Here is a 23726-nt window from a genome sequence, read left to right on the forward strand (position 1 = left end):
GGACGGGGCCGGGGCCGGGGCCGGGGCCGCGGCCGTCCCCCGAGCGGCGGCAGCGGCCTTGGCGGCGACGGCGGCGGCTGCGGCGGCAGCAGCGGTGGCGGCGGCGCCCCCCGGCGGGAGCCGGTCCCTTTCCCGTCGGGGAGCGCGGGGCCGGGGCCCAGGGGACCCCGGGCCACGGAGAGCGGGAAGAGGATGGACTGCCCGGCCCTCCCCCCCGGATGGAAGAAGGAGGAAGTGATCCGAAAATCTGGGCTCAGTGCCGGCAAGAGTGATGTCTACTACTTCAGGTACCGCCCTGGGGGCGGGGAGGGGGCAACGGGGTCAGGCCGGGGTCAGGGGTCAAGAGGTGACCTGGGCAGGGGATATCAAGATGAGAGCAGGGGCCCAAGGGAAGTGGTAAAGACAGGCTGGCCCTGTAGTAGAAGGTGCCTGAGACCTTGGGTGAGAGTTGACCCCAGGGCAGTGACAGGCACAGTGTCTGAATGGTGAGAGCCCAGAGGAGAGCGTCTTATGTTGAAGGTGTTGGCGAAAATGGTTTGCCAAGAAAGGGTTACTCTGGCAGGGCTGATTAGTCCACTGAAGGGTTAAAAGAAGGTGTAATTCATCGAAGCTATAAAACCCAGTCACTGTTGGCATCTGTCCCAGCCTGTCCCAGATTCATCATCACAAGAGTGTTTAATCATGCACATGTGGAAGAATTAGCAATCTATGGTAACAAAGTTTCAGTTACTTTGTGGCATCCAGGAAAGTTTCATATAAAGTAGCCATTTGGAATGCCTGAAGTTTCTTGAAACTCTCTTGGTGTTGCAGAACTTACTCTCTTGAAAACTGAAACACTAAATAAGTTGTTAGACTTATAAACCACAGTTTGTCCCCCAGGGGACATTTGGCAATGTCTGGGGATATTTTTGGTTGTCACACCTTGGAAGGGGGTGCTACTGGCATCTACTGGGTAGAGGTGAGGGATGCTGCTAAGTATTCCGCAATAACACAGGACAGTCCCCGCAACAAAGAATTATCTGGCCCAAAATGTCACCAGTGCTGAGGTTGAGAAATCTTGGTCTAAATGATTCACGGTTTTCAGCTTGATGTGGTCTTGCAGTCTTGTGATCATGCTGTCCGTCTCATTAGTTTGGATGACCCAGTAAGCTCAGGAGAGCATCTGAGGCTTTTGATATCAGTGAAATTTTCTTATCGACAAATTTACTAGCTTTTCTTATAAATCATTCTATTTATAGAAGAGAATATAAATATGTGTTATATTCAGTGGCTTGGAGGGCCGAATCACTTTTCAGGGAATTTATTTGGGTGTTAGAGACAGTTGTTGTCAGCCATGTAGCCACTGGAATAAGGTTATGAAGGATTTCCTTTCTTCCAACATCAAGTAGGTTATTAATACATTACCTCTGGAAAATGTGTTTGTATGTATATGTATACACACAGCACAGTGTTTATGAATTGAGAATGCTCTTTAATAGATCTAAAAGGTTAAAAAGTATACATACGTGTGTATGTGTACATACATGCATACATATGCACATACAAGAATATGATCACTAATGGTCTAACATGTAAATATGAGCGTATTCCTGATGGTTGCTTAAGTATATGGATGAGTAGTTTCAGTAAATTGATTTCACTTTTTCAAGTAAAAAAATAAAATGAAAGTGGTGTTCGTTAGAACTTATTTTATCTCTTGATCTGAGACCGCTCAGCTTGAAATCTTAAATGATAAAATGAAAAACTTATGTTAAGCATACAAAGGTGGTTATCTTGTTTTCTGTTTCCTCATCCTTAAATTTACTTCAGTGATGCTAAGAAAGTTATTGTGGAACAAATGGTTCCTCCTCTCAAGTTCACTTCTGTTATTGCTATTCACAGTTCATTTTGCATATTTTTTAATGAACAGCTCCTGTTTTCTCAGGTGTATGCATAACCTTTTTCTGTTTACTCTGTATTGATGTCTTATAGGGAGTTACATTTGACAGGAATATTCTGTGTCTGGGATTGAACTCCTTGAGGAATAGGTGACTAGTGTATTCTCAGTAAAGCATCTTAAACTTTGAGTTTCACTCCTTATGGCATTTCTCCTGGGATATGTTTTGTTTGGTTTTGAGGTGACGTATTTCTTCAAACTAACTTCGTAATTGCAAAGCTTTTTTTTGTTGCTTTCTTTGCGATAGCTGGAATAGTTGTTTCAAAAAGACAGATTGCTGTGGGACTCATTCTGATTTGTGGTCACTTACTGTTTTTTTGAATGCATTGTAATTTCTTTTGATGTCAACTTTTTTATGCAAACTCAATAGATATTTTATGGTAGAGAAACTGATAGAATCAATTTAAAACAAACTTTCTAAACAAATTCTTCAGACAAATCACAACAGTATAGTGATAATTGCTCTCTAAAATTAGTCTTTTTATGAGACAGTGCAACATCGTTTGCTTTTTACTTGTTTATGTAAAATGAAAGGACGCATAGAACAGATTTGTGCCACATGTGCTTAATTCAGGGCTGGAAGGATGTTGTATGTTGTTTGTGGACTACCTATAAAGTGTTAGTTGCTATCCAGTGTTGATTTCCTTCTGAGAGGTTACATGCTGAGGCAGGAGGACACATGTAGCATGATGTGATACTTGTGATACAGCAGTTACTCTTTGACTTTTGTTTTCAGTGATGAATGATGGAGGTCACCTACCCGTAGTAAAGGTGAACACGTTATTTTTCGATCTGCAGTGTCACTGCTTTGCATATTAGCATCCCGAAATATGCCCCACCCGTTAAAAACCACTAGCTCACAAAACACCAGCCATATCTGTTAATAGATGAGTGAAGAGTTGACTCTCCTTTTGGTAATGTGAACACCTGCACCCGGTTGTTCACACGATTCTAATAACGCTAACTCCTGAATTAGCCTGCCCCTGGGGAGAGTAGTTTAAATAAATCTGTGTCTGTTAACGTAGGGTGTGTCTTACGCTTATTAATTGGACTTAAATTAAGCTCATGGAGAAAGCCTCAAATTTTGGTAGAATGGTATTTTGACTGTTTCCTGAGACTGCCAAGTTCTAATAGGAAGGCGTGCCTCTGGTTGCCAGTTAAACAATATAATTATGCCTTCTGTCAGGATTACTGATAGTATTGTGGCAGTTCTTATATTATCGTCTAAAGTTTGGTTTTAGAAAGGGTGTGGCTTGGTAAAGTACTAGATCCATTGGTATAGTTTCTGAAAAAGTTTGTTGGCATCATATGAATCTATTATTTGAACAGTAATTTTCTAACTAGTCTACTTGACTCCTGTCATTTCCAGTTTTTAGTTCCCTTCACTTGCAGATTGATATTTTTGAAGTATTATTTTCCTCTACACAGGAACCTTTTGTAGCTATCGCGTGCCTTTTGCTTTTTTATCAACTCTAAACTTGTTGGGTTCTAGACTTTTGGTTGTAACTGGACTAAAGACCTGGGAGTCATACTAACCTTTTACAGCTGCTGCCATAAAATATCATCTGGTTGGATATTGGAAACAGAATAGTAAACAGTTTTAACTCTTTCCTCAAAATTATGATGCATTGGTACCTGATGATTTCTCTGGAAAAAAAAGATAAAATGGAACCAGAGAACAATTAAAATAAAGGGAGCAGGTGCATGAAAAGAGACTAAAAAGATTTCACCTTGATCTAGAAAGAAGACTCAGAGGCAATATAATGGAGGTCTAGAAAATCCAGAATCATGAGTGATATGGTAAAAGCAGGAGTCTCTAGGGAAGGCAGCAGAGGACAGGGGTTAAGAGGTCTGGAGTTGGTATTCTGACTCTGCACTTACCAGTGGTGCAGCCTGAGCATGTTGCTTATACTTCCCAGTGCTGTGCTTTCCCCATTTGTAAAGTGGATATGATTGTACCTGTACCTCATAGTGTTATAAGGATTCAGTTCCAGAACAGTAAAATAAATACCTAGATCTCTTGAAGCTTTATATTTTTAAAGACTAATTAAGAAAAACAATTCGTGAAATAACGCAAGTTGTTATGGGCTGAACGTATAAATAGGCTTTAAAAAACGTATAGGGGGCTGGCCCGGTGGCATAGTGGTGAAGTTCAGGTGCTCTGCTTTGGCACTCCAGGGTTCATGGGTTTGGATCCTGGGCGTGGACCTTCACGTCACGCATCAAGCTATGTTGTGGCGGTGTCCCATGTGCTAAATAGAGGAAGATTGGGAACAGATGTTAGCTCAGGGCCAGTCTTCCTCACCAAAAAACAAACAAACAAAGAAAACATAGGTATATCCCATTATCCCATTTGTTACTAAGGGCTGGTATGGTGCCTTGAGGGCATGGATTCTGAATCACTGAGGATGCCAAAGGTCAACCAGACCTGTTCTCTCCCCCCCCTTTTTTTTTGTCTTAAAAAAAACAGACTCTCACATGTAGTCTTGTGGGAAAAAACTAGCTGAAGGGACCAGCGGAGAGATCCATTGTCACAGTTCTTAAATATTAAAATCTCTTTGGCTTCAGTAAACTGGCCTTCCCCTAAATTTTTCTTTCTGGTCATCTCTGTGTTGTTAAACCTGTCCCCTGTGTTACTTTCATGTTCATTTCCTTAGAACCTGTGGCTTTCTCACATACCTGTCTTCCTTCCCCCTAGGCACAGTGCTGAACACACGGATGCTAAATTTGTGTTTACCGATTGATATGACACTTAAAATTTTGTCAGACAAGTCTTAAATGACTTCTTAGGTGTTGCTTTGTATTACCTGTGGTGTTGTGCTGGGATCAAATTGGTTGAGATATTTTATTAAATCCAAACATTTTCACGTTTCTGACTTTCATCATTAATGCTGAGGGTCTTATAGAACGAAGAAAGCTTTTATCTTTTTGAGTGTTAGAGATATAGCAAAGTGGCAAATAAGATGGGTGCATATCAGAGATATGTTAAAAATATAGGTATTTATATATATATCAAGATGAAAATATGGAAAAACATCTCGGTGCTCATAGTGCAGACACAAGTAAGAAATCAACATTTGAATTTTGTTGACTGTATAGTATATAGTATGGGATCTTTTGTGCCTTTATGCTATGTGTATTCTATGTTACAGCTCTCATAATTTTGGCAGCTGTTAGTATTATTTTGTTAAATGCTTTACATGTATTACCTTATTGGATCCTTATAACCCTATAAACCATGGGTACAATTATCTCCATTTAATAAGCAGGGAGTTAGGACAGGGATGTTAAATAAGACATTAGAATCCTGATGCAGGTGGCTTAACCCGGGAACTCTTAACCACCCTGCTCCGCTGCCTCAAATAGAGATCCTTACTGTATTCTCAAATATTGCAGCATCTCATGCCTGATCTACTCTGTTGAGCTTGGTGTGCCACTGGGATAATGTAATTGTTCACTATTATGCTTGCATCCTGAAGTTGACAAAAGGTAAATTTTCAATCCTATTTCGTAGTGAAGCCATTGTACCAAAAGATGATCTTCCAGCTCTATGTAATATTTGAGGAAAAGTTGAAAAACTGTGGTAAGTTAACATAATTAAAGCAGTTTTATTCTAGGTAATAGAAGTGATCATTTTGTTTAGAAATGTTTACCCCTTCTTTGCCCCCCCACCCCCCTTTGCTACATGTTTAATGTATGATTGACCCTTTTGTTTCTCAGATATTCAGATAGGCAACACGTTCCCCAAGGTGCGAGCTTAGGTCGTCTTCATTTTGAAAGCTTTCACTTAAATTAGAAGAAATCAAATTGTAACTTGCAGGCTAAATGTAGCTTATGAGATAGTTTTAGGTGGTTCCTGCAGAAAGCTCAGATGCTTCTTTCAGAGTTGAGATAGAGTTGAAATGGTACCCTACAGACCACTTTAAAAAAAAAAATCTCTAGTTGGAGAGAGGAAAGAAATGCAGTATTTATTAGATGCTTATTGCATAATTGAACGTTTGACTTGCTTTTAGTCTTTTTTCTTGTTATTGCCTGATTGAAGCCTGGATCCAGAAACAAAAGATGTCTAGGTATGGTGAAAATTGTGCCCTGGTTGGTAATTCTCCCTCATCTGTACTATCACATCTTTTTGTGATGTGCTAGAGGAATTTTTGTTAAGGTGCAACATTGCCATCTGTTCTGCGTCTGATTTTTAGAATCTGACATGCAAAGTCTCACCTGCCAGAACACCCACAATACCTGTAACAGAGGAAATACACAGCCCAAGAGGAACTGATACACATACATGCTAAAAGTAATCTCCAACAGAAATTGATAGATGATTTTTTCAGGTTGCTTTTAAAATTTCATTTGTTGAGATATAGTCATAATTTACTTTTTCATCATTTAGTTTTAATTAATGGAACAGAAGCAGGTGATTTGCAAAGGAGGTGATGCTTTTTTTGTTTTTGTTCTTTTTTAGATTTTATAGTGGGACTAGTAGAAATTAATAACCTTTTAGCCTGTGTTTGAGGTCTTCTCAGACCTGCATGATGAATTAGAAATAAATCATCAACTCTTATTTCATGGATTTACTGTTTGGCTTGGAATATCAATACCCTTGGCAGCTCTTGTTTATTGATCTTTTATTGCTGTTTGCCATTTCCACTAAGAAATGATTAGGCAAATTATAAAATGAAGTTTTACTTAATTTCATCAGAACTTTTAAAAACTAAAACTTCCCAAGGAAGGAGAATAAAAGTATGAAATAGAATGAAATTTGAATAATATCTGTGGATCATAGGATTTTGCCTCATCTTATTAGAATATGAATTCAGACTCATTTGGGAACTTGGCTACATAAGCTGTATGTGAATATAAATATTAGTAAATATAATTTAAACTTAGATTTTAAAATTGAGTACTTAGCATTTGTCAGGAACAATTATGAATGATTTACAAATGTGAGGAAGAAGAACATCATCTTCTAAAGATATTCTTTTCTGGGGCTGGCCCAATGGTGCAGCGGTTAAGTTCACACATTCCGCTTCGGTGGCCCAGGGTTCGCCGGTTCAGATCCTGGGTGCGGACATGGCACCGCTTGGCAAGCCATGCTGTGGTAGGCGTCCCACATATAAAGTAGAGGAAGATGGGCACGGATGTTAGCTCAGGGCCAGTCTTCCTCAGCAAAGAAAGGAGGATTGGCAGCAGTTAGCTCAGGGCTAATCTTCCTCCAAAAAAAAAAAAAAAGGTAGTCTTTTCCTTGTTCTTTTTATACTGGAAGAATCCATAGATTAAAGCAAGGATGAATGACCTTAAAATTCTTTTTAACATGTATGCAGTGATGTATGCATCTCTTTAAAAAGGCCCCTAGCAGAAATGGGCAACTCCTATGGCATTTTGAGAATACTTCTGTTAACCTTTTCTGTATTTGCTGTGATAGGTAATTGGCAAGTGTTGCTGACCACCAGATTCTGAACCTCCACAAGGGCAGGGCCTGAGTCTGATTCATTTTTGAATCTTCAGTATCCAGCACAGTCCTTGGTATATGGAAGGCTCTTAATAATTGCTTGCTGAATGAAGCAAATGGTTAATACATTTTTCTATTAAGTGATCCAGAAAAACTTCTGGTTAATGCTGGCTGTTAAAGGCCTGCACTATAGAGGCAGTCTTGTGTCCCCTACTCAGTATCACGCCTTGTGCTCTGTCAGGTATCCAAATATTGAATGGCTCAGTAAGTGTTCTCAGTTTTCCTTAAACTTATATGTGTTTAGTGTTGGTATATACATTATATATAGATTTTTAGACCTAAGGGGGTCTACAGAACTTTTGATTCCATTTTTAATGTTTAAAAAAATCCTTTTATCCTGTGCTTTAAAAAAGCACCATCAAAAATTGCTTTTGTATCATCTTGGAAGGATAATATGTTTCTACCTACTTTTAACAAATGAATTATTTCTTTGTACTATAACTGTGAAGCTGTTTGTCAAAGTATCTTGGTCGGAAGTAGTCTACAATAAAAAATAGTATAAAAATAATATCAACGTGGACATACAAAATACATGTTGCAACTTTTTTCTTTCTTTTCTTTTTTTTTTTTTGAGGAATATTAGGCCTCAGCTAACTGCTGCCAATCCTCCTCTTTTCGCTGAGGAAGACTGGCCCTGAGCTAACATCCGTGCCCATCTTCCTCTACTTTAGATGTGGGACGCCTCCCACAGCATGGCGTGCCAAGTGGTGCCATGTCTGCACCCGGGATCCGAACTGATGAACCCTGGGCCGCTGAGAAGCAGAACGTGTGCACTTAACTGCTGTGCTACCGGGCTGGCCCTGCAACTTTTTACTATTAGGTTTTACAGTCATAAACTTAACCTGTCAGATTACCATAGCAGTTTCTAAATGTTTTCTCTTTGCTTCTGTACTTATAAGAAGACCAGTAAGTCTGTTCATAGACCACACGTGCATAGCACTGGTTTAGACTAAGAAAGGGGACTTTTGAGTCAGAAGATTGGGACTTGAATTTTGAATCTTGCTTTAGTGTTTTAACTTGGACAGATTTTTAAGCTTCTGTAAGCCTCTGATTCTTCAAATATAAACTGAGAGTAAGAATTCTACCTCATGGAACTTTTTGAGATTAAGTGAAAATACATGTAAGGCATTTGGCATGCAGTAGATTGTCAGTAGATTAATAAAATGTTAGTTTCTTTCTTTTCACTTAATTAAGCAACATAAGTAGACGCGTGTGTTTGTGAATATTGTGAAGCGTCACAATATTTTGCTGTATTTTGAAATGTAATTAGGGCAGACCTTAGGTTATACATGTTCACTGGGGCTTTTAAAATTACTCCATTTTCTCCACTGATTTTAAAGTAACCTGTGCTCACTGTGGAAAATGGGGAAAATATAGGAGAGTATATAAAGAGAAATGACAATCATTATTATATTCCCAAAGAGAATCATTGCTAATATTTTGACACATTGCCTTCCATTCTGTTTTTTGGATATATTTGTCTGTGTGTGTGCATACGTGCGTACACACAAGTGTGTATGTGTATATGTTCTTTTATTGTTTTTTTTTCTTCTCCCCAAAGCCCCAGTAGACAGTTGTATATTCTAGTTGTAAGTCCTTCTAGTTCTATGTGAGCTACCACGACAGCGTGGCTCCTGACAGACGAGTGGTATGGTTCCACAACTGGGAACTGAGCCTGGGCCACTGAGGCAGAGTGCACCGAACTTTAACCGCTAGGCCATCGGGCCTGGCTCTTATTCTTTTTCTACTGGAGGAATCCATAGATTAAAGCAAGGGTGAATGTCCTTAAAATTCTTTTTAACGTGTATGCAGTGATGAATGCATCTCTTTAAAAAGGGCTTTCCTGGAGGCTCCTAGCCTTTTTTAAAAAAAAATATAGTCTGCTTTTTGGGTATACTTATCTACCTATCTATTTTCTATTATGGAAAAGTTCAAACATATGCAAAAGCAAAAGTGGATAGAAAAGTGTAATGAATCCCCCATGTGCTCATGAGCCAGTTAACAATGATCAGTTCCTGCCCAGTCTTGTTTCATCAGTATCCAGCCGCCTCCCCCACCCCCTCCCCACATTATATTGTGAAATAATTCTCAAGACAGATTTAATTTCTGACATTTCCACAGCAAGTGTCCAGTCCCCAATTCAGCTAAAATAACCAGTGTTTTTCCTTTTTCCTCCCTCAGAAACTGAGTGCCTTAAGGCAGTGAGATAAGATTAAGTAGAATTCTGCATTCATTCATTTTTTATTTTTTAGTGGCTCGCCCTGGCTTTTAATTTTTTCTTAACCATGATATAGAGATCACACAGTTTGCCACCAGTAATATATTGTTTGTATGTAATTTTTGTTACATAAATACTAGTTAATGGAATGAGGATGATTGGTACAGAATGTGAATTATACTTAAGGTCTTTTATACCATTTAAAATTGTGTGATGATTCCTTAAACATTTATCTTGAGGGAGAAGGTGGAATGCTGTCATGTTTTATCAGTAGCTAAATTGTAAATAAATTTTTTTCCTTATTGATACTTTAAAAATAATTCTCCATCCCCACCCCCACCCAAGTGCTAAGAAAATTATTTAATGCTCAGAGTTACTTTCCTAAACTCTTCATATTTTTAAAAAGTACTTTCCAACTTTCAGGGGAAATATTCAGCTTACATATTTATTTATTTATTTATTTATTTTATTGAGTTAATGATGGGTTACAATCTTGTGAAATTTCAGTTGTACATTAATGTTTGTCAGTCATGTTGTAGGTACACCACTTAACCCTTTGTGCCCACCCCCGACCCCACCTTTCCCCTGGTATCCACTGAACTGTTCTTAGTCCATAATTTTAAATTCCTCATATGAGTGGAGTCGTACACAGATTATCCTTTTCTCTCTGGCTTATTTCACTTAACATAATTCCCTCAAGGTCTATCCAAGTTATTGCAAATGGAATGATTTTGTTCTGTTTTACAGCTGAGTAGTATTCCATTGTATATATGTACCACATCATCTTTATCCATTCGTCTGTTGATGGACACTTAGGTTGCATGTCTTGGCTATCGTAAATAATGCTGCAATGAACATTGGGGTGCATAGGACTTTTGGGATTGCTGACTTCAAGCTCTTTGGATAAATACCCAGTAGTGGGATGGCTGGATCGTATGGTAGTTCTATTTTTAATTTTTTGAGGAATCTCCATACTGTTTTCCATAGTGGCTGCACCAGTTTGCATTCCCACCAGCAGTGTATGAGGGTTCCTTTTTCTCCACAACCTCTCCAACATTTGTTACTATTAGTTTTAGATATTTTTGTCATTCTAATGGATGTAAGGTGATATCTTAGTGTAGTTTTGATTTGCATTTCCCTGATGATCAGCGATGATGAGCATCTTTTCATGTGCCTATTGGCCATCCGTATATCTTCTTTGGAGAAATGTCTGTTCATGTCTCCAGCCCATTTTTTGATTGGGTTGTTTGATTTTTTGTTGTTGAGTTGTGAGAGTTCTTTATATATTATGGATATTAAGCCTTTGTCAGATATATGACTTGCAAATATTTTTTCCCATTTAGTGGGTTGTTGTTTTGTTTCAAGCCTGTTTTCATTTACCTTGAAGAAGCTCTTTAGTCTGATGAAGTCCCATTTGTTTATTCTTTCTATTGTTTCCCTTCTCTGAGAAGGCATGGTGTCCGAGAAGATCCTTTTAATACTGATGTCAAAGAGTGTACTGCCTACGTTTTCTTCCAGAAGCCTTATGGTTTCAGGTCTCACCTTTAGGTCTTTGATTCATTTTGAGTTTATTTTGGTGAATGGTGAAAAAGAATGGTCAATTTTCATTCTTCTACATGTGGCTTTCCAGTTTTCCCAGCACCATTTGTTGAAAAGACTTTCTTTTCTCCATTGTATGCCCTCTCAGCTTGCACACTTATAATGATTATGTTTTAAACATTTTTTTATAGAGATTTTCAACCATATATACAAAAGTAGAGAGAATCATGTAAAAAACTACCAAGTACCCAGGTCAACAATTGTCAATCTGATTTCATCCATACCCCATTCACTACCCCTGGCTCAGCCTTCATTATTTTGAAGCAAATCTGACATCATATCATTTCATTCATAAATAAGCACTTCACCATGCTATTTGTGAAGATATGATTTAAACTTGTGAAAGTTTTATAATGATACAGAGCTCAGTATTTCAAAACTAGAGTAAAAGAGATGCCAACAGGCAGTTCATGATTGTTTGCCTGATACAGGCAGTAACTGCTGTAGGGTTCAGAGGGAGGAGACATTCCTATTACTTTGTTCTGTTAAGGCTTGTTGGAGCTATTAGGTGGATTGGTATTTCTGGGCTCTTGGTTGGGGTTAGAGACATGTGTTATGACCAGGTAAAAGATGTGGTTTGCAAAGGGCTGGAGAGGGAAACCATTCAGCCTGTTCAAAATAGAGTGAATACGGGACTGACCCTGTGGCCTAGTGGTTACGTGTGGTGTGCTCCACTTCCATGGCCCAGGTTTGGTTCCCGAGCATGGACCTACATCACTCATTGGTGGCCATGCTGTGGCAGTGACCCACATACAAAATACAGGAAGACTGGCACAGATGTTAGCTCAGGGGGAATCTTCCTCAGCAAAAAAAAAAAAGAGAGAGTGAATAAACTAATATGGCTGGAGCAAAAGTCACTGGGTAAGAGGAGTGGAAAGTGGGGTTGAAAAAGTTAAGAGGAAGTTAGATGAAAAAGGATCTCAAATGCAGGGCTAAGATGTTTGGCTCCCTTTTGCTCATGAATTAAAGTCCCCTGAAGGCTTTTAAACTGAACTGTGGCCACAGTGGTGTTTTAGGAAGAGCAGTCTGGATAGTTTAGACTGCAGAGAGACTGGCAAATAGAAAATTAGTTAGCCTATCATGGTGATTTAGACCTGAGGTGATGAAAAATGATTTAGGCAGTGGCAATGTAAATGGAAAGGAAGGATGGCTTCAAAGGTGATGATGAAGGAACTGGATTTAGTAACTGATCAGAGATGGATATGTAGGTAAGAACAGGAGTGAGTACATAGATAAAATCTGCCAGGGACAAACTATGGAGGAGAGCTGAGGGTGGTTCATTTTAGGAAAGGCCTACATTTACAGGAGGGCAGGAGTTAAGGAAGGGGGAGTGGGGAGCTGACTTTGGATAGGTTTTTCTGTGTGTATGTCATGTAGCTTTGAAGCAATGGCATACATTCTTTAAATTAGTTAGTTTGGCAGTTTTCTGATTGTATGTTTTGTGCCTAAGTGCAAAAAGATAATTTTATTTCAGATTTTTAGTCTCAGCTAAAATTTGATTTCTGGAGACGATTGTTATGTAAAGTTAGAGAAATCTTTCTTTTTCTTTCAATACTAACTCTCATAACAGGTAAGCTTTAATATTTAAAGAGGTAGGGAAAAAGTTGATGTCTCTCTTTTTTTTTTAAATCTCTGCTCGCCTTGGCTTTCTTTCCTTTTTTTTCTTTTTTCTTTTTTTTTTGTGAGGAAGATTGGCCCTGAGCTAACATCCATTTCCAGTCTTCCTCTTTTTTTAAAAATTCTTTTCCCTAAAGCCCCAGTACATAGTTATGTACTCTAGTTTCAAGACATTCTAGTTCCTCCATGTGGGATGCCACCACAGCATGACTTGATCAGCAGTGTGTAGGTCTGCGCCTGGGACCTGAACTGGTAAACCCTGGGCCTCAAAGTGGAGCTCATGAACTTAACCACTCGGACATGGGGCCAGCCCCTTATGTTTCTTTATTCTCCAACTATTCCATTGCTGTAGCTTATAGAATTTTTAGTGCGGAGTTTTTTACTATTCCCCAAGAAGTACTTCCTAATGTTGGAGAGCGACGCACCTCTGAAGATGCTCTTTAGCCGTATACCTGACCATCTGCCGTCCACAAGGCTCCCTGCTGCTCACAGGCCAGTTCATCCTACTCACACTGATTGTGCCACCCGCACAGTTCATCCTGTTAGAGACTGGGGTGAAGATATACTTGTGTTTGCTCAGACCTCTGGTCTTCTCATAATGGTTTAATAAATATCATGATTATCCATGTCACCAAAGTAACATGAAAAAGTATGTTGTTCTCTGTTAGAGGGGTGTTTTTAGAGTGCGGTTTCCCTTGCAGGCGGTAGGTCATCAGAAGAGTACGTTTTATAACAGCCTGGCAGGGTGTGTTACAGTGGTCTGGCTCAGATAGTGAGGATTACTAGGTGAGTTTATAGAGTGACAAAAAAGGAATATCACTAAATTAAGGTGACCATAATTTAAGTATTTCTGGTATATCAATTAAATTTTTTAAGATTTGAAAGTCAGATGCCAAATAAAATTTCTTTCTTTTTGGTAATCTATAGTTAGAAACCTCTAAGATAGAGTTAGGTTTGAGACATGCTATGAACAGTTTAATCATAATGAAAGCAAGCAAAGACATAGTTCAAGTGATGGAATGTTCTCAAGTGAAGTGGAAAAATGTAACTCATGTTTTTGATTTTCACTTAATTATTACTTTGCTTCAGGGTCTTTAGCGTGTAGGAAAAGTTAAAGGTGAGATCACAAGTTGGTTCAGGGTTGGCATATCTAGGGGGCAGTTGATAGGGAATTTTTTTTTGTGGTTGAAAGTGAAATAATATTTCATTACTGGGATTAGAAGTAATCACTTTGGGCAGAGAAAACTGAAAATGACTAATATCCGTCAGTAGTCTACAGAGTTAAAAAAATAAAGTAGTTTCCCTAAGTTACAATTTGATGCTTTTAGAATAAAAGCTTAGTCATGTTAAGTCCTGGTGTGTCTGAGACTGGGACCTGCAGCGGCCATCTTAGAGGTCACACAGATGATAATTTAGTCACTCTGGGTAAGACCAGAGCTTAAGTGACGTACAGTCTTTTTGTTCTTCTAGCATTTACTTCCTCAGCCACTTCCAGGGTCATTTTGCCACTGTGCAGGTGGTCTGTATATGATGGGCAGAATTTCTGCTTGACCATTCCTTTGGGCCTTGTTCTTCTAGATGCTTTCCATCTCCTGCAGAAGAAGGTCCCTGGTCTTAAAACCCCCCGGGGGCAGCCAGGTTGACTCTCTTTAAAGCACCAAGCACAAGCTGTAGCAGCTATGGAGAAGAGAATGGCTGTACCAGTATTCTGAAGGCACCAGTGTGTATGACGAGTGCTTATAGCTGTCCAGTACAGGTGCCTCACAGAATTCCATCTTTACCACACGAGGTAGTGATTGGGATGAGTAAGATCTGACTGGATACAGGTTGATATTCCAACTTTTTTTTTCAATATGCTAATAGCTGAAACTTGATTTCCACCTTCTTTCTTTGCTAATTTAGTTTGTCAGTAGAGTGTGTCAGACCTTTCTTAGAATAAATACTTCCCATTTGATTTTTAAAGTCACTAAACATAGGAACTATTTCAAGCCATTGTTAAATTGCTAATCTAGATCATAAACTATGCAATCACGTTTTGTGAGTATAGCCTTTTAATTGAATTCTTAAGTATTTAGATTTGCTTAATTTGGGGGAGGAGTATCTAAAACTGATGGATCTCTCTCTCGGAGTTTTGCTCCAGAGGAGAATGTTCCAGAGAGGCTCTAGTTTGTTTTCAGGTGCACTAGGCAACTGGTGTTTCACCTATTATGTAAAGAGCTCCTTATTGCAGGGTTAATTTGTGAAATTAAGTCAATTGATTCCTTCAGAAGTGACATTCTACTTGTCTGTAAGCTATATCCTCATAATGGTAGTGCTTATCTTTTTGGTAGAAGTTGCTACCTTAATATTTTCATCTTCTGGAATATTAGTCTTTTGAAACAAAGTCCACTCTTGAGCCCAGCTTTTTATTGCACTAATGAGATCTTTTTAGAGGGATATCTGATCAAGAATTGTCATTTTATTTTGTGGAGAGGTTGTTTTCATTTTTGGGGTGTATCAAATAGTTTATCAAAATCTTGTTTACCAGTAACTGGAATATCTGATTATAAGGACTCTATGACTATTCTGGCTTACTTAAAATTAATTGTGATTGTATAAGTGACGTAATAACAGAGAAATCTTTACAGTTTTTCACATTAATTTGGGTCTTTTAGTAATATTTAATTTCATATGTAGTGTAATAGATTAATTATGAAAATATTTTCCAGTTCAGTATTTTAAATTTCATGCAATATAACTTAAATAAGCATAGAATTTACCATCCCATTGTGTCTTCAAATGAAAACCATATTCTTTACTATTCAACTGATAAAAATTTTTTTGTTCTCAGAAAGTTACTTTGTTCAGTGCTAGCCTTTATAAATCATGTTTGAGGGTTTTAAAAAGTGGCATTGTACTTTCTGGTCGTTTGACTCATCGAGGGAATGTATAGGAGTTGTTATAATACGGTAGAATTGCAGGGATAGTGGAATTATTTCTGACGTGGATTGGAGAATCACAGACAGCTTCACAGAGGAGGTGACGTTTAAGCTGGGCTTGAAGAATTTAGTACGTGGTCTTATGACAGGCAAGATATTGCTTATGCTCATCCTTCAATCTGGAAAGACATGGTTGAAAGGCAAACCTGTGTATTTTGTCAACCTGTATATTTTGGAGACATTAAGTGTAGAATGTGGGGTGCCATGCTGGTGGTAAAAAGTCTGGAAAAGGAATATCTAAACAGATTGAAGGCTTGTGATGTGTTATTAAGGAGGTGAAACTGTTTTGTCAGCATTGAGGCATCTCTGAACATTTAGAACTTGGTACTGGATCTGTGGCTGAGGGCTGGGGCACTGAGCATTGTATGTGGCCTTCTAGTTTCGATGATTAGGTGCGGGGTGGACAGCGGTGCCGTAACAGGGCAATGCAAGATCAGGTTTCGGGGAGGCAGTTTGCAGTCAGCAGAGCTGGGTGATTTGTGTTTTGGGCTATGTTGAGGGTCACGTTCTATTTCATTTTGTGATGCTGAGCCTATTTGGATATCTGGATTAAAATGGGAGTTGAGGTTTGCTTATACGTAATCCTGTGTTCTTTCCTCTGGTGAGTTCCAGTTGTCTGCTTTGTTCCGTTCTGTTACTGGTGGTTGTCTTCATCTTCAGGCTGAATTCTATACTTTGAATTGTATTTCAGCAATACTTACCTCATGTCATTGTGGAGAAAGAATGTTGATACAATCTTCTTGTCTTGCAGTCAGTGGTGGTAGAATACTGTAGAGTTTGTGACAAAGTGGGCTGTGTTGGTTGGGACTTGACCCAGAGAGAAGCTTTGCTGTTACAGGGGTATATTTTATTGCTTGGTTTCCCAGCCTTTTCTCCTTTGTCTTCCTGGTGAAGTATTCTTTTATTATGATCAGTGGCGCAAGGTTAAGTTCTAAATATGGCACGTTGGCTTCTTTGAGAGAGATTCTAGAATTCTCACAATTCTCTTCTGGTGACATATCCTGCTGACTTTAACAGTTTATTCTAGCACATTTGGCTCAGCAAATTTATTAGATAAGACTTTGGGGCATTCTTCCTATAAAAATTTTTTTGAAGATTAATGCCACACAGCAAAAAAGTTTTTAGAACAGATACTATGGCTCTCTGTATAATTCTGGCACTTTTTTGTCATTTTTCAGCTTTGACAATATTTCTTACAAGAAGTAAATTATTCTTGATATGCTTCTCTAAGGTAGGAGTTTGCCTAACAAGACTCACGTCAGCAACATATAAACACATTTGCAGATATTTACCTTTCAGTAGTTACATTAGGGAGCATTTAAATATGGTCAAAATTCAAGAATTTTTTTTTTTCAATTGTAAATGTCATGAGTTCAGATCAGTAGCCCAGAGATGATATGGATTCCAAGTGCTTGTGTGTATATGCATTTTTTTGTTTGTTTGTTTGTTTTTGAGGAAGATTTGCCTTGAGTTAACATCTGGCGCCAGTCCTCCTCTTTTTGCTGAGGAAGACTGGCCCTGAGCTAACATCTGTGCCCATCTTCCTCTACTTTATATGTGGGATGCCTATCACAGCATGGCTTGCCAAGCAGTGCTTAGGTCCATACCTGGGATCTGAACAGGCGAACTCTGGGCCACCAAAGTGGAACGTGCAGATTTAACTGCCGTGCCACCAGGCCGGCCCATGTATGTGTGTTTTTAACAAGGGTTGTTGACTTTAGAAGAATTTGTTCTGAAGTTCTTACTGATTACTGGTGGCATTATGATATGTAATACTTACAGAAAAAATAGCATTTCAAAAGTCAATTTGGAAAACCGTTTGTATGATTGAAGACATTTGCAGCATGCATATTATGCTGTGTGTGCAGTTCGTGTTGGGATTCTGTCAGTGGTGGCTGAGTGACCAGTGGGATAATCTGTAGTAGCATCCAGTATGTGGTCCAGTGGTGTATTATATGAGTGGAGTGTTACAGTAAATGACACATTATCTCTTCTTATAGGGAAGTTACAAAGTTCCTTTAAAACTTTCATGTTTCTTTGAAAAAAGTAAACATGTAAAATTGTGATGTGTAACAGTTGGGAGCAGAAAGGAAGGCATGCAGAAAAGGTATATGTAGGGATCTAGGGTAATCATTGTTGTCTTTTATACAATTAACATTATCTTTCTTCTAGTCCAAGTGGTAAGAAGTTCAGAAGCAAACCTCAGTTGGCAAGGTACCTGGGAAACACTGTTGACCTCAGCAGCTTTGACTTCAGAACTGGAAAGATGATGCCTAGTAAATTACAGAAGAACAAACAGAGACTGCGGAATGATCCTCTCAATCAAAATAAGGTTGGTTAATTTACTTATAGCATATGCCTGCTGCTTTAAAAGCTCTCCAGAAAGTATCTTATGCTGTAATTATGTCACTAGAATTGTGGTTGTCTGAACGTCCCAGGTTTGTTTTCTTTTTTCTCCCCCTGCAAAGCATTTTGACTTCCAAATCTGATTAATTTTCTGATAGTTGGCAGTACTTGTAAAGAGAGCATAGGTAAATTGCGCAGAGTTGAAAAGAACATTTCAGTGTCTCTCTCGGCCAGCATACCTCACACTTTTGGCCCACTGGGACTATTTACAAAAGATTGCTTTATTGATATTAATTGTCTCCATTTTTTCCCTTAAAATAGTTCCTGTTGCCCAAAAAGAGGCAAAATTTTAATGTGGCAAGTATCCTTACCACATAGTTTATACTTACCTCTTAGTTTTCAGGATTAGGATTTGAGAAAGGACAGTTTTGGCTTTTACTTTTGATAATGTTGAGGATAATGACCTTTAGGAGTAATATTCTTATCCTCATACTGTGATTGGAGATTTATTGAGCTGTTTAGTTGCTGGTTTATTGTATAGGAATTTAAACAAGTAACATTTGAATTATGGTGCTAATTTAATTGTATTAAAGCATCAAATATCCTTATAAAGAAAGCTTTTTACCCCCAAGGGCAACTGATCTTATATAACCATTTTTTCACGATTTTTCTCCCTCTAAATTTCAGAGATGATCTATGTGTATGTGTGTTGCCACCACCATTGTCTCATACTGACTGTGTGAAAATAGTGGAAGGAAAAGTAGGGGTTTTCTTACTAGAGATATGACTATAGAACCCAGCATACCCCTTGGGAGTGCTGTGTTCATTTTAGGAACCCTGAGGCAGTGTAGTGAGCTGTAAGGACTCTGGACCCAGGCAGGCACAGTTTGATGTACTGGTTCCATCACTTATTAGCTCATGCAGTCATGGGCAACTTTCCTTTTTTCCCAAGATTGGCCCTGATCTAACATCTGTTGCCAATCTTTGTTTTTTCTTCTTCCCAAAGCCCCTCAGTACATGGTTGTATATTCTAGTTCTAGGTCCTTCTACCTCTGCTATGTGGACGCTGCCTCAGCATGGCTTGACGAGTGGTGCTAAGTCCCCACCTGGGCCACTGAAGCCGAGTGCAAACTTCACCACTCAGCCAAGGGGCCAGGCCCCCATGGGCAAGTTTCTTAACCTCTGATGATCTCAGGTTTCTCATTTCTAAAATTAAGGTAATAAAATCTTTCCCTTAGCATTACTGTGAGGAGTAAATAGGAATTTGTGTGAAAACACCTAGCAACGCATTTGAGCCATGTTAGTTCCTTTCCTTTCGCCATTGCACTTTCCTAAGCAGCAGGCTTACCTCAGTGAACAGTGTTGCCTGGTGGCAGTATAGGAAACTTCCTGACCCAAGTTCTCTTCCTCCTCATCTTTGTACTTTTCTTGAAGTGTATGGGGGTCTCTGCTTCATATCTCTCTTTATTCAGAATTCAACTTAATAGTTTGTTTATAGTAGTTTAATTTCTAAAAATTGGTATGGAGGTCAGAATGCATTGTTTCTTCATATTTTGCATTGGTTACCTTGCATTGGTTTCCATAGAGGCAGTGGCAGTTACCTTCTTTAGAGAGGTAGAATGGGACGAGAAGGCTGAAATTGCCTCTGTGTTGCTTAGCTATGGTGTTACTTTTGGTTGATAATTATGAAGGTGTTAAGAAGGATATGAGATAGTGGTAGAAGTAGAGGGGGCTCAAGTTAGCAAAAGGTTAGGACCTTAAGTATGTATTGGTGAAGGTGTGTGGTTTCAGCTTAACAAAATCTTTATTCTGGGTTTAATTTCCTTCTTAAATATGTAGAGGAAAATTAAGATTTATTTGTCTAAAACTGTCTTTTTAAAACTCTAAACACAGTGCTGGGTATCTATTGAAGGGGCTCAAATATTGATGAAATGAATGGAACACTTTCAAACTACCCTATTGTTACCATAATCACTGTTAAGCTACACTAAATTTAATATGAAGATATGCTTCCTGATAGTTATGATTCACTAAAAATCAAAAACTAATTCGTCTCTTTAGTTTGTGTGCACCTTTATGCTCTAGCTGCACTGGACCGCTCATCATCCTGCATCCTGGCATATGCTTTCAAGATTCTGCTTGCTCATGTGCTGTTTCCTCTGCTTGGAATGCGCTTCCCCCCTTCCCCTCCATCTGGTGAACTCCTACTCATCCAAGGCCCAGCTCCATTGTCTCCATCTCTGTGAAGCCTGCCCTGCATTCTCCAGGCAGAACCAGTCCCTTCTTCCATAATGCCTCCCTGGTGCTTTGCCATTGTATTTGTGATTGTTTGTCTGCTTCAACTAGACTGTGAGCTCCACGAGGGCAGGACCATGTCTTATTGTTATTGTTGTTTTTGTATATGTAGTCCAAAGCCTAGCACATGGTAGGTACTCAATAAATGTTTGCTTCATGTTTATTTGGTTTAATATCCACCTCATTCCAGAAGTTTATAGTGGTCATAAATGTTTACTGAATAAATTAATATACCATACATTATTTTAGAAATGCCTTTCATTGTCATTGTTTTCTGAAGCTTTCTATCTGAATTTTGGAGACATGCTGTGATTTTTGCATCTGACTTTATTTTAGTTAAGTAGTCAGAAAGTGGAGTTTGCGTTTTTTAAAATAAGCTCTCTTTTGGAGTAACATGAACATTAAATATCTCTATAAAGCAGAAAAAGTATTTGTGGGTGATTAATAATTATTATGTCTTTTTTATTATAATACAATATAGAGAAAGCTGGGAGATTAAAGTTATAAACAGGAATCTTAGGTAGCGTTTTGTTATATAGTTGTAAACCTGGCTGAAGCACATTATTAAGTGTGTTGTTTTTGAGTTTTTAAAAAATCACTTATCTTGAAAGAATTAGAAATGTAATTAAAATAAAGTGAAACAGGCTAAGTTGTACTTTATATTGACTGATTATAAACTGTGGTCTTAATATATCTTCCATATCAAGAGTGAGTTTACTGGGTGAATAATATCTTCAGGTATGGTTAGAAGGATATCTTTTGAAGATCTTTGCAAGGTGGTTTTTAATTATTTCAGGATGGTTGGGTACAGTGGAGTGGGAATTGTCTTTTGATTAATATTTATTAAAGTTTTTGCACTACCTATTCCCTTTTGTCTCAAACTCAGTCTTAACCTTACACTGAAAATCTGTTCCATTCTTGATTACATTGTACCATACTGATTTTCTTGCCACTGCCATAATTATTTCCAGCTACTACCTCCATCTTTCCAGCTGATAAAGTAGAGTGGAGATATCAAGTAGGTTTCTGAAGATACTCCATTAGCTTAATGGAAAAAGACTAGCGAAAAATTTGGAAGTCATCAACATCGAGTTGATGTTTGAAGTCATGAGCAGCTTTCTTACGGCTTTCTCAAAAGGAGAAGTTATAGAGCAATGCAGTGCTATCCAATAGTAGTTTCTGTGATCATGGACATGTTTTAGCTACCAGCCACGTGTGTGTGTTGAGTACTTGAAATGTAGCCAGTATGACTGAATAACTGAATTTTTAGTTTTATTTAATTAAGTAGCCACATATTCCTAGTGACTACCATATTGGACAACACAGTTCTAGAGCTATGCCTCTCAATATACAAGACAGACAACAAAGCCTTTGCTTCGAAAGCTGAATATTGTTTAGGCATTCATGCAGGCTTTGGTTTTTTAATGAGGAGATGTTTCAAAGTTCCAGAGATATGACCCTCAGCATTTTAAGAAGAAAGTTAGTTTCTTTAAAACATGATAAGTTTTTAAAATTTTAATTGGAGAACACTGTAGGCTTGGATAAAGAAGAGTGCAATGATTCAGTGCATGATATGTCTAAGGAACTTACCCAACTTGGTTTTGTTGCAGAAATTCCTTTTTATTTTAATGTTTCAGATGTTTAAACATTAAACTGAATTCCTAGTGTTTCCAGCTCTCAACAACAACCCTGAAATGTTTATAAATTAAAGCTTGTTACACAACTAATAAAATTCAACTTCCCTAACATTAATGTGACATATAATGTATCTTACAAATTGTTTACAATATGAATATCGTATGGAACAAGTTATTTTTTTAGTTTGGCTTGTCAGTGCTACTAAGACCTTGGAAAGACTCAGTTCTTTCATCACATTTCTCTATTCACACAAATTTGATACATTTGGAAATAAAGAGTATCATATTCTCTTGAATGTAATTAATTGTATAAGTCTGCCATTATTTCTCATGAATTATCTTGGTATATAGTATGGTATTGTGATTATAAACACAGCCTTGGATTCTGTATGGCTGTGTCCTAGGAACTCAACCAAATGATCTAGCAGATGCTTGTTTTAATTATCTTCAACAAAATAATAAAAATAAATTCTTGTAGAGAGCTAGTATCTGTGTAGTTTGAGAAACTTAAGTGAGCTGGTGGTGATGGTGGGAATCAGATTGGGTATTGGATTTAGAATGGGTGCAGTATGAAGAACAGAGTTGGGAAGAGGTGAAACTGAAAGTAGATCAGTTTGGGCTATTGTAGTCCAGAAAAGCTATGGTGGCTTAATTTAATGCCATAGCAGGAGGTATGGAAAGGTGTGAGATTCAATCAAGAGAAATTAGTAGCTGTAAGTACCTGATAATTGTAGTGAGAGGGAATTGGTGAAGCCTGCTGCAGTTCTGGCTTGAGTCACTTGGGGCAGGAGTGGATAGGGAACAGGAAGAAGAGCAAGTTTGGGCATGGGGTGAGATTGAGTTTATTTAACTCAATTTATTTTGTTTCTTGGACTTCTGAAAGGATCTTGTGGACCCCCAGGGATTCCCAGGTCACACTTTGAGAATTCCTGTGATAGTGGTTTGCCCTAACTCACTGAGATTACTCAACATAAAGGCAAATAGAAGAAAAGTATCTTTTGACACTGTAGGCAAGGAGTAAATGAATAAATGTCTTGTGGAGGGTAAGAAGGAACTTCCAGAAAGGTAGGAGAATCAAGAGAATGTGGTGTTATATAAGCCGAGGAAAGACTATTTTTGTGAAATGCTGTGGAGAGATCAAGGAAGATAAAGACTTTGTAGTGTATCCATTGGATTTCCAAATTAGAAGGCATCTGGTGACCTCACATAACCAACTTTGAGGGATGAAAGGACCAGAAGTCATATTTAGAATGCCAGAAAGTTTCTGGGAAATGAGAAGTTAGAAACGAAGTAGGCTGCTCTTTTGAAAGTTTGAAAATTTTGATTTATTATTATTTGGAATAGTTTGAGAAGGACAGGTATTAAATCTTCTTTGAATGTTTCATACAATTCTCCAGAGAAGCCATCTGGTCCTGGATTTATTTTTGGGGAAGTTTTTGATTACAGTTCAATCTCTTATGATTGGTCTGTTCAGATTCTCTGTTTCTTCTTGATTTAGTTTTGGGCAGTTGTATGAGTCTTAAGAATTTATCCATTTCTTCTAGATTGTCCAATTTGTTGGCATATAGTTTTTCATAGTATTCTCTTATAA

General features: G+C 38.3%; 1 protein-coding gene across 1 annotated transcript in view; it reads left to right on the forward strand.

The window, feature by feature from the left end:
* Positions 1–23726, forward strand: part of MBD2 (methyl-CpG binding domain protein 2) — a gene marked incomplete at its 5' end in the record, with an annotated part of 73138 nt that continues 49412 nt past the window's right edge. The window contains 2 exons of the mRNA XM_046672041.1: positions 1–287; positions 18030–18189. Coding sequence (XP_046527997.1) covers positions 1–287; positions 18030–18189 — 447 coding nt within the window. The remainder of the gene's footprint in view (positions 288–18029; positions 18190–23726) is intronic.

The sequence above is a fragment of the Equus quagga genome, chromosome 9 (assembly GCF_021613505.1).
Source record: "Equus quagga isolate Etosha38 chromosome 9, UCLA_HA_Equagga_1.0, whole genome shotgun sequence".
NCBI classification, from domain to species: domain Eukaryota; kingdom Metazoa; phylum Chordata; class Mammalia; order Perissodactyla; family Equidae; genus Equus; species Equus quagga.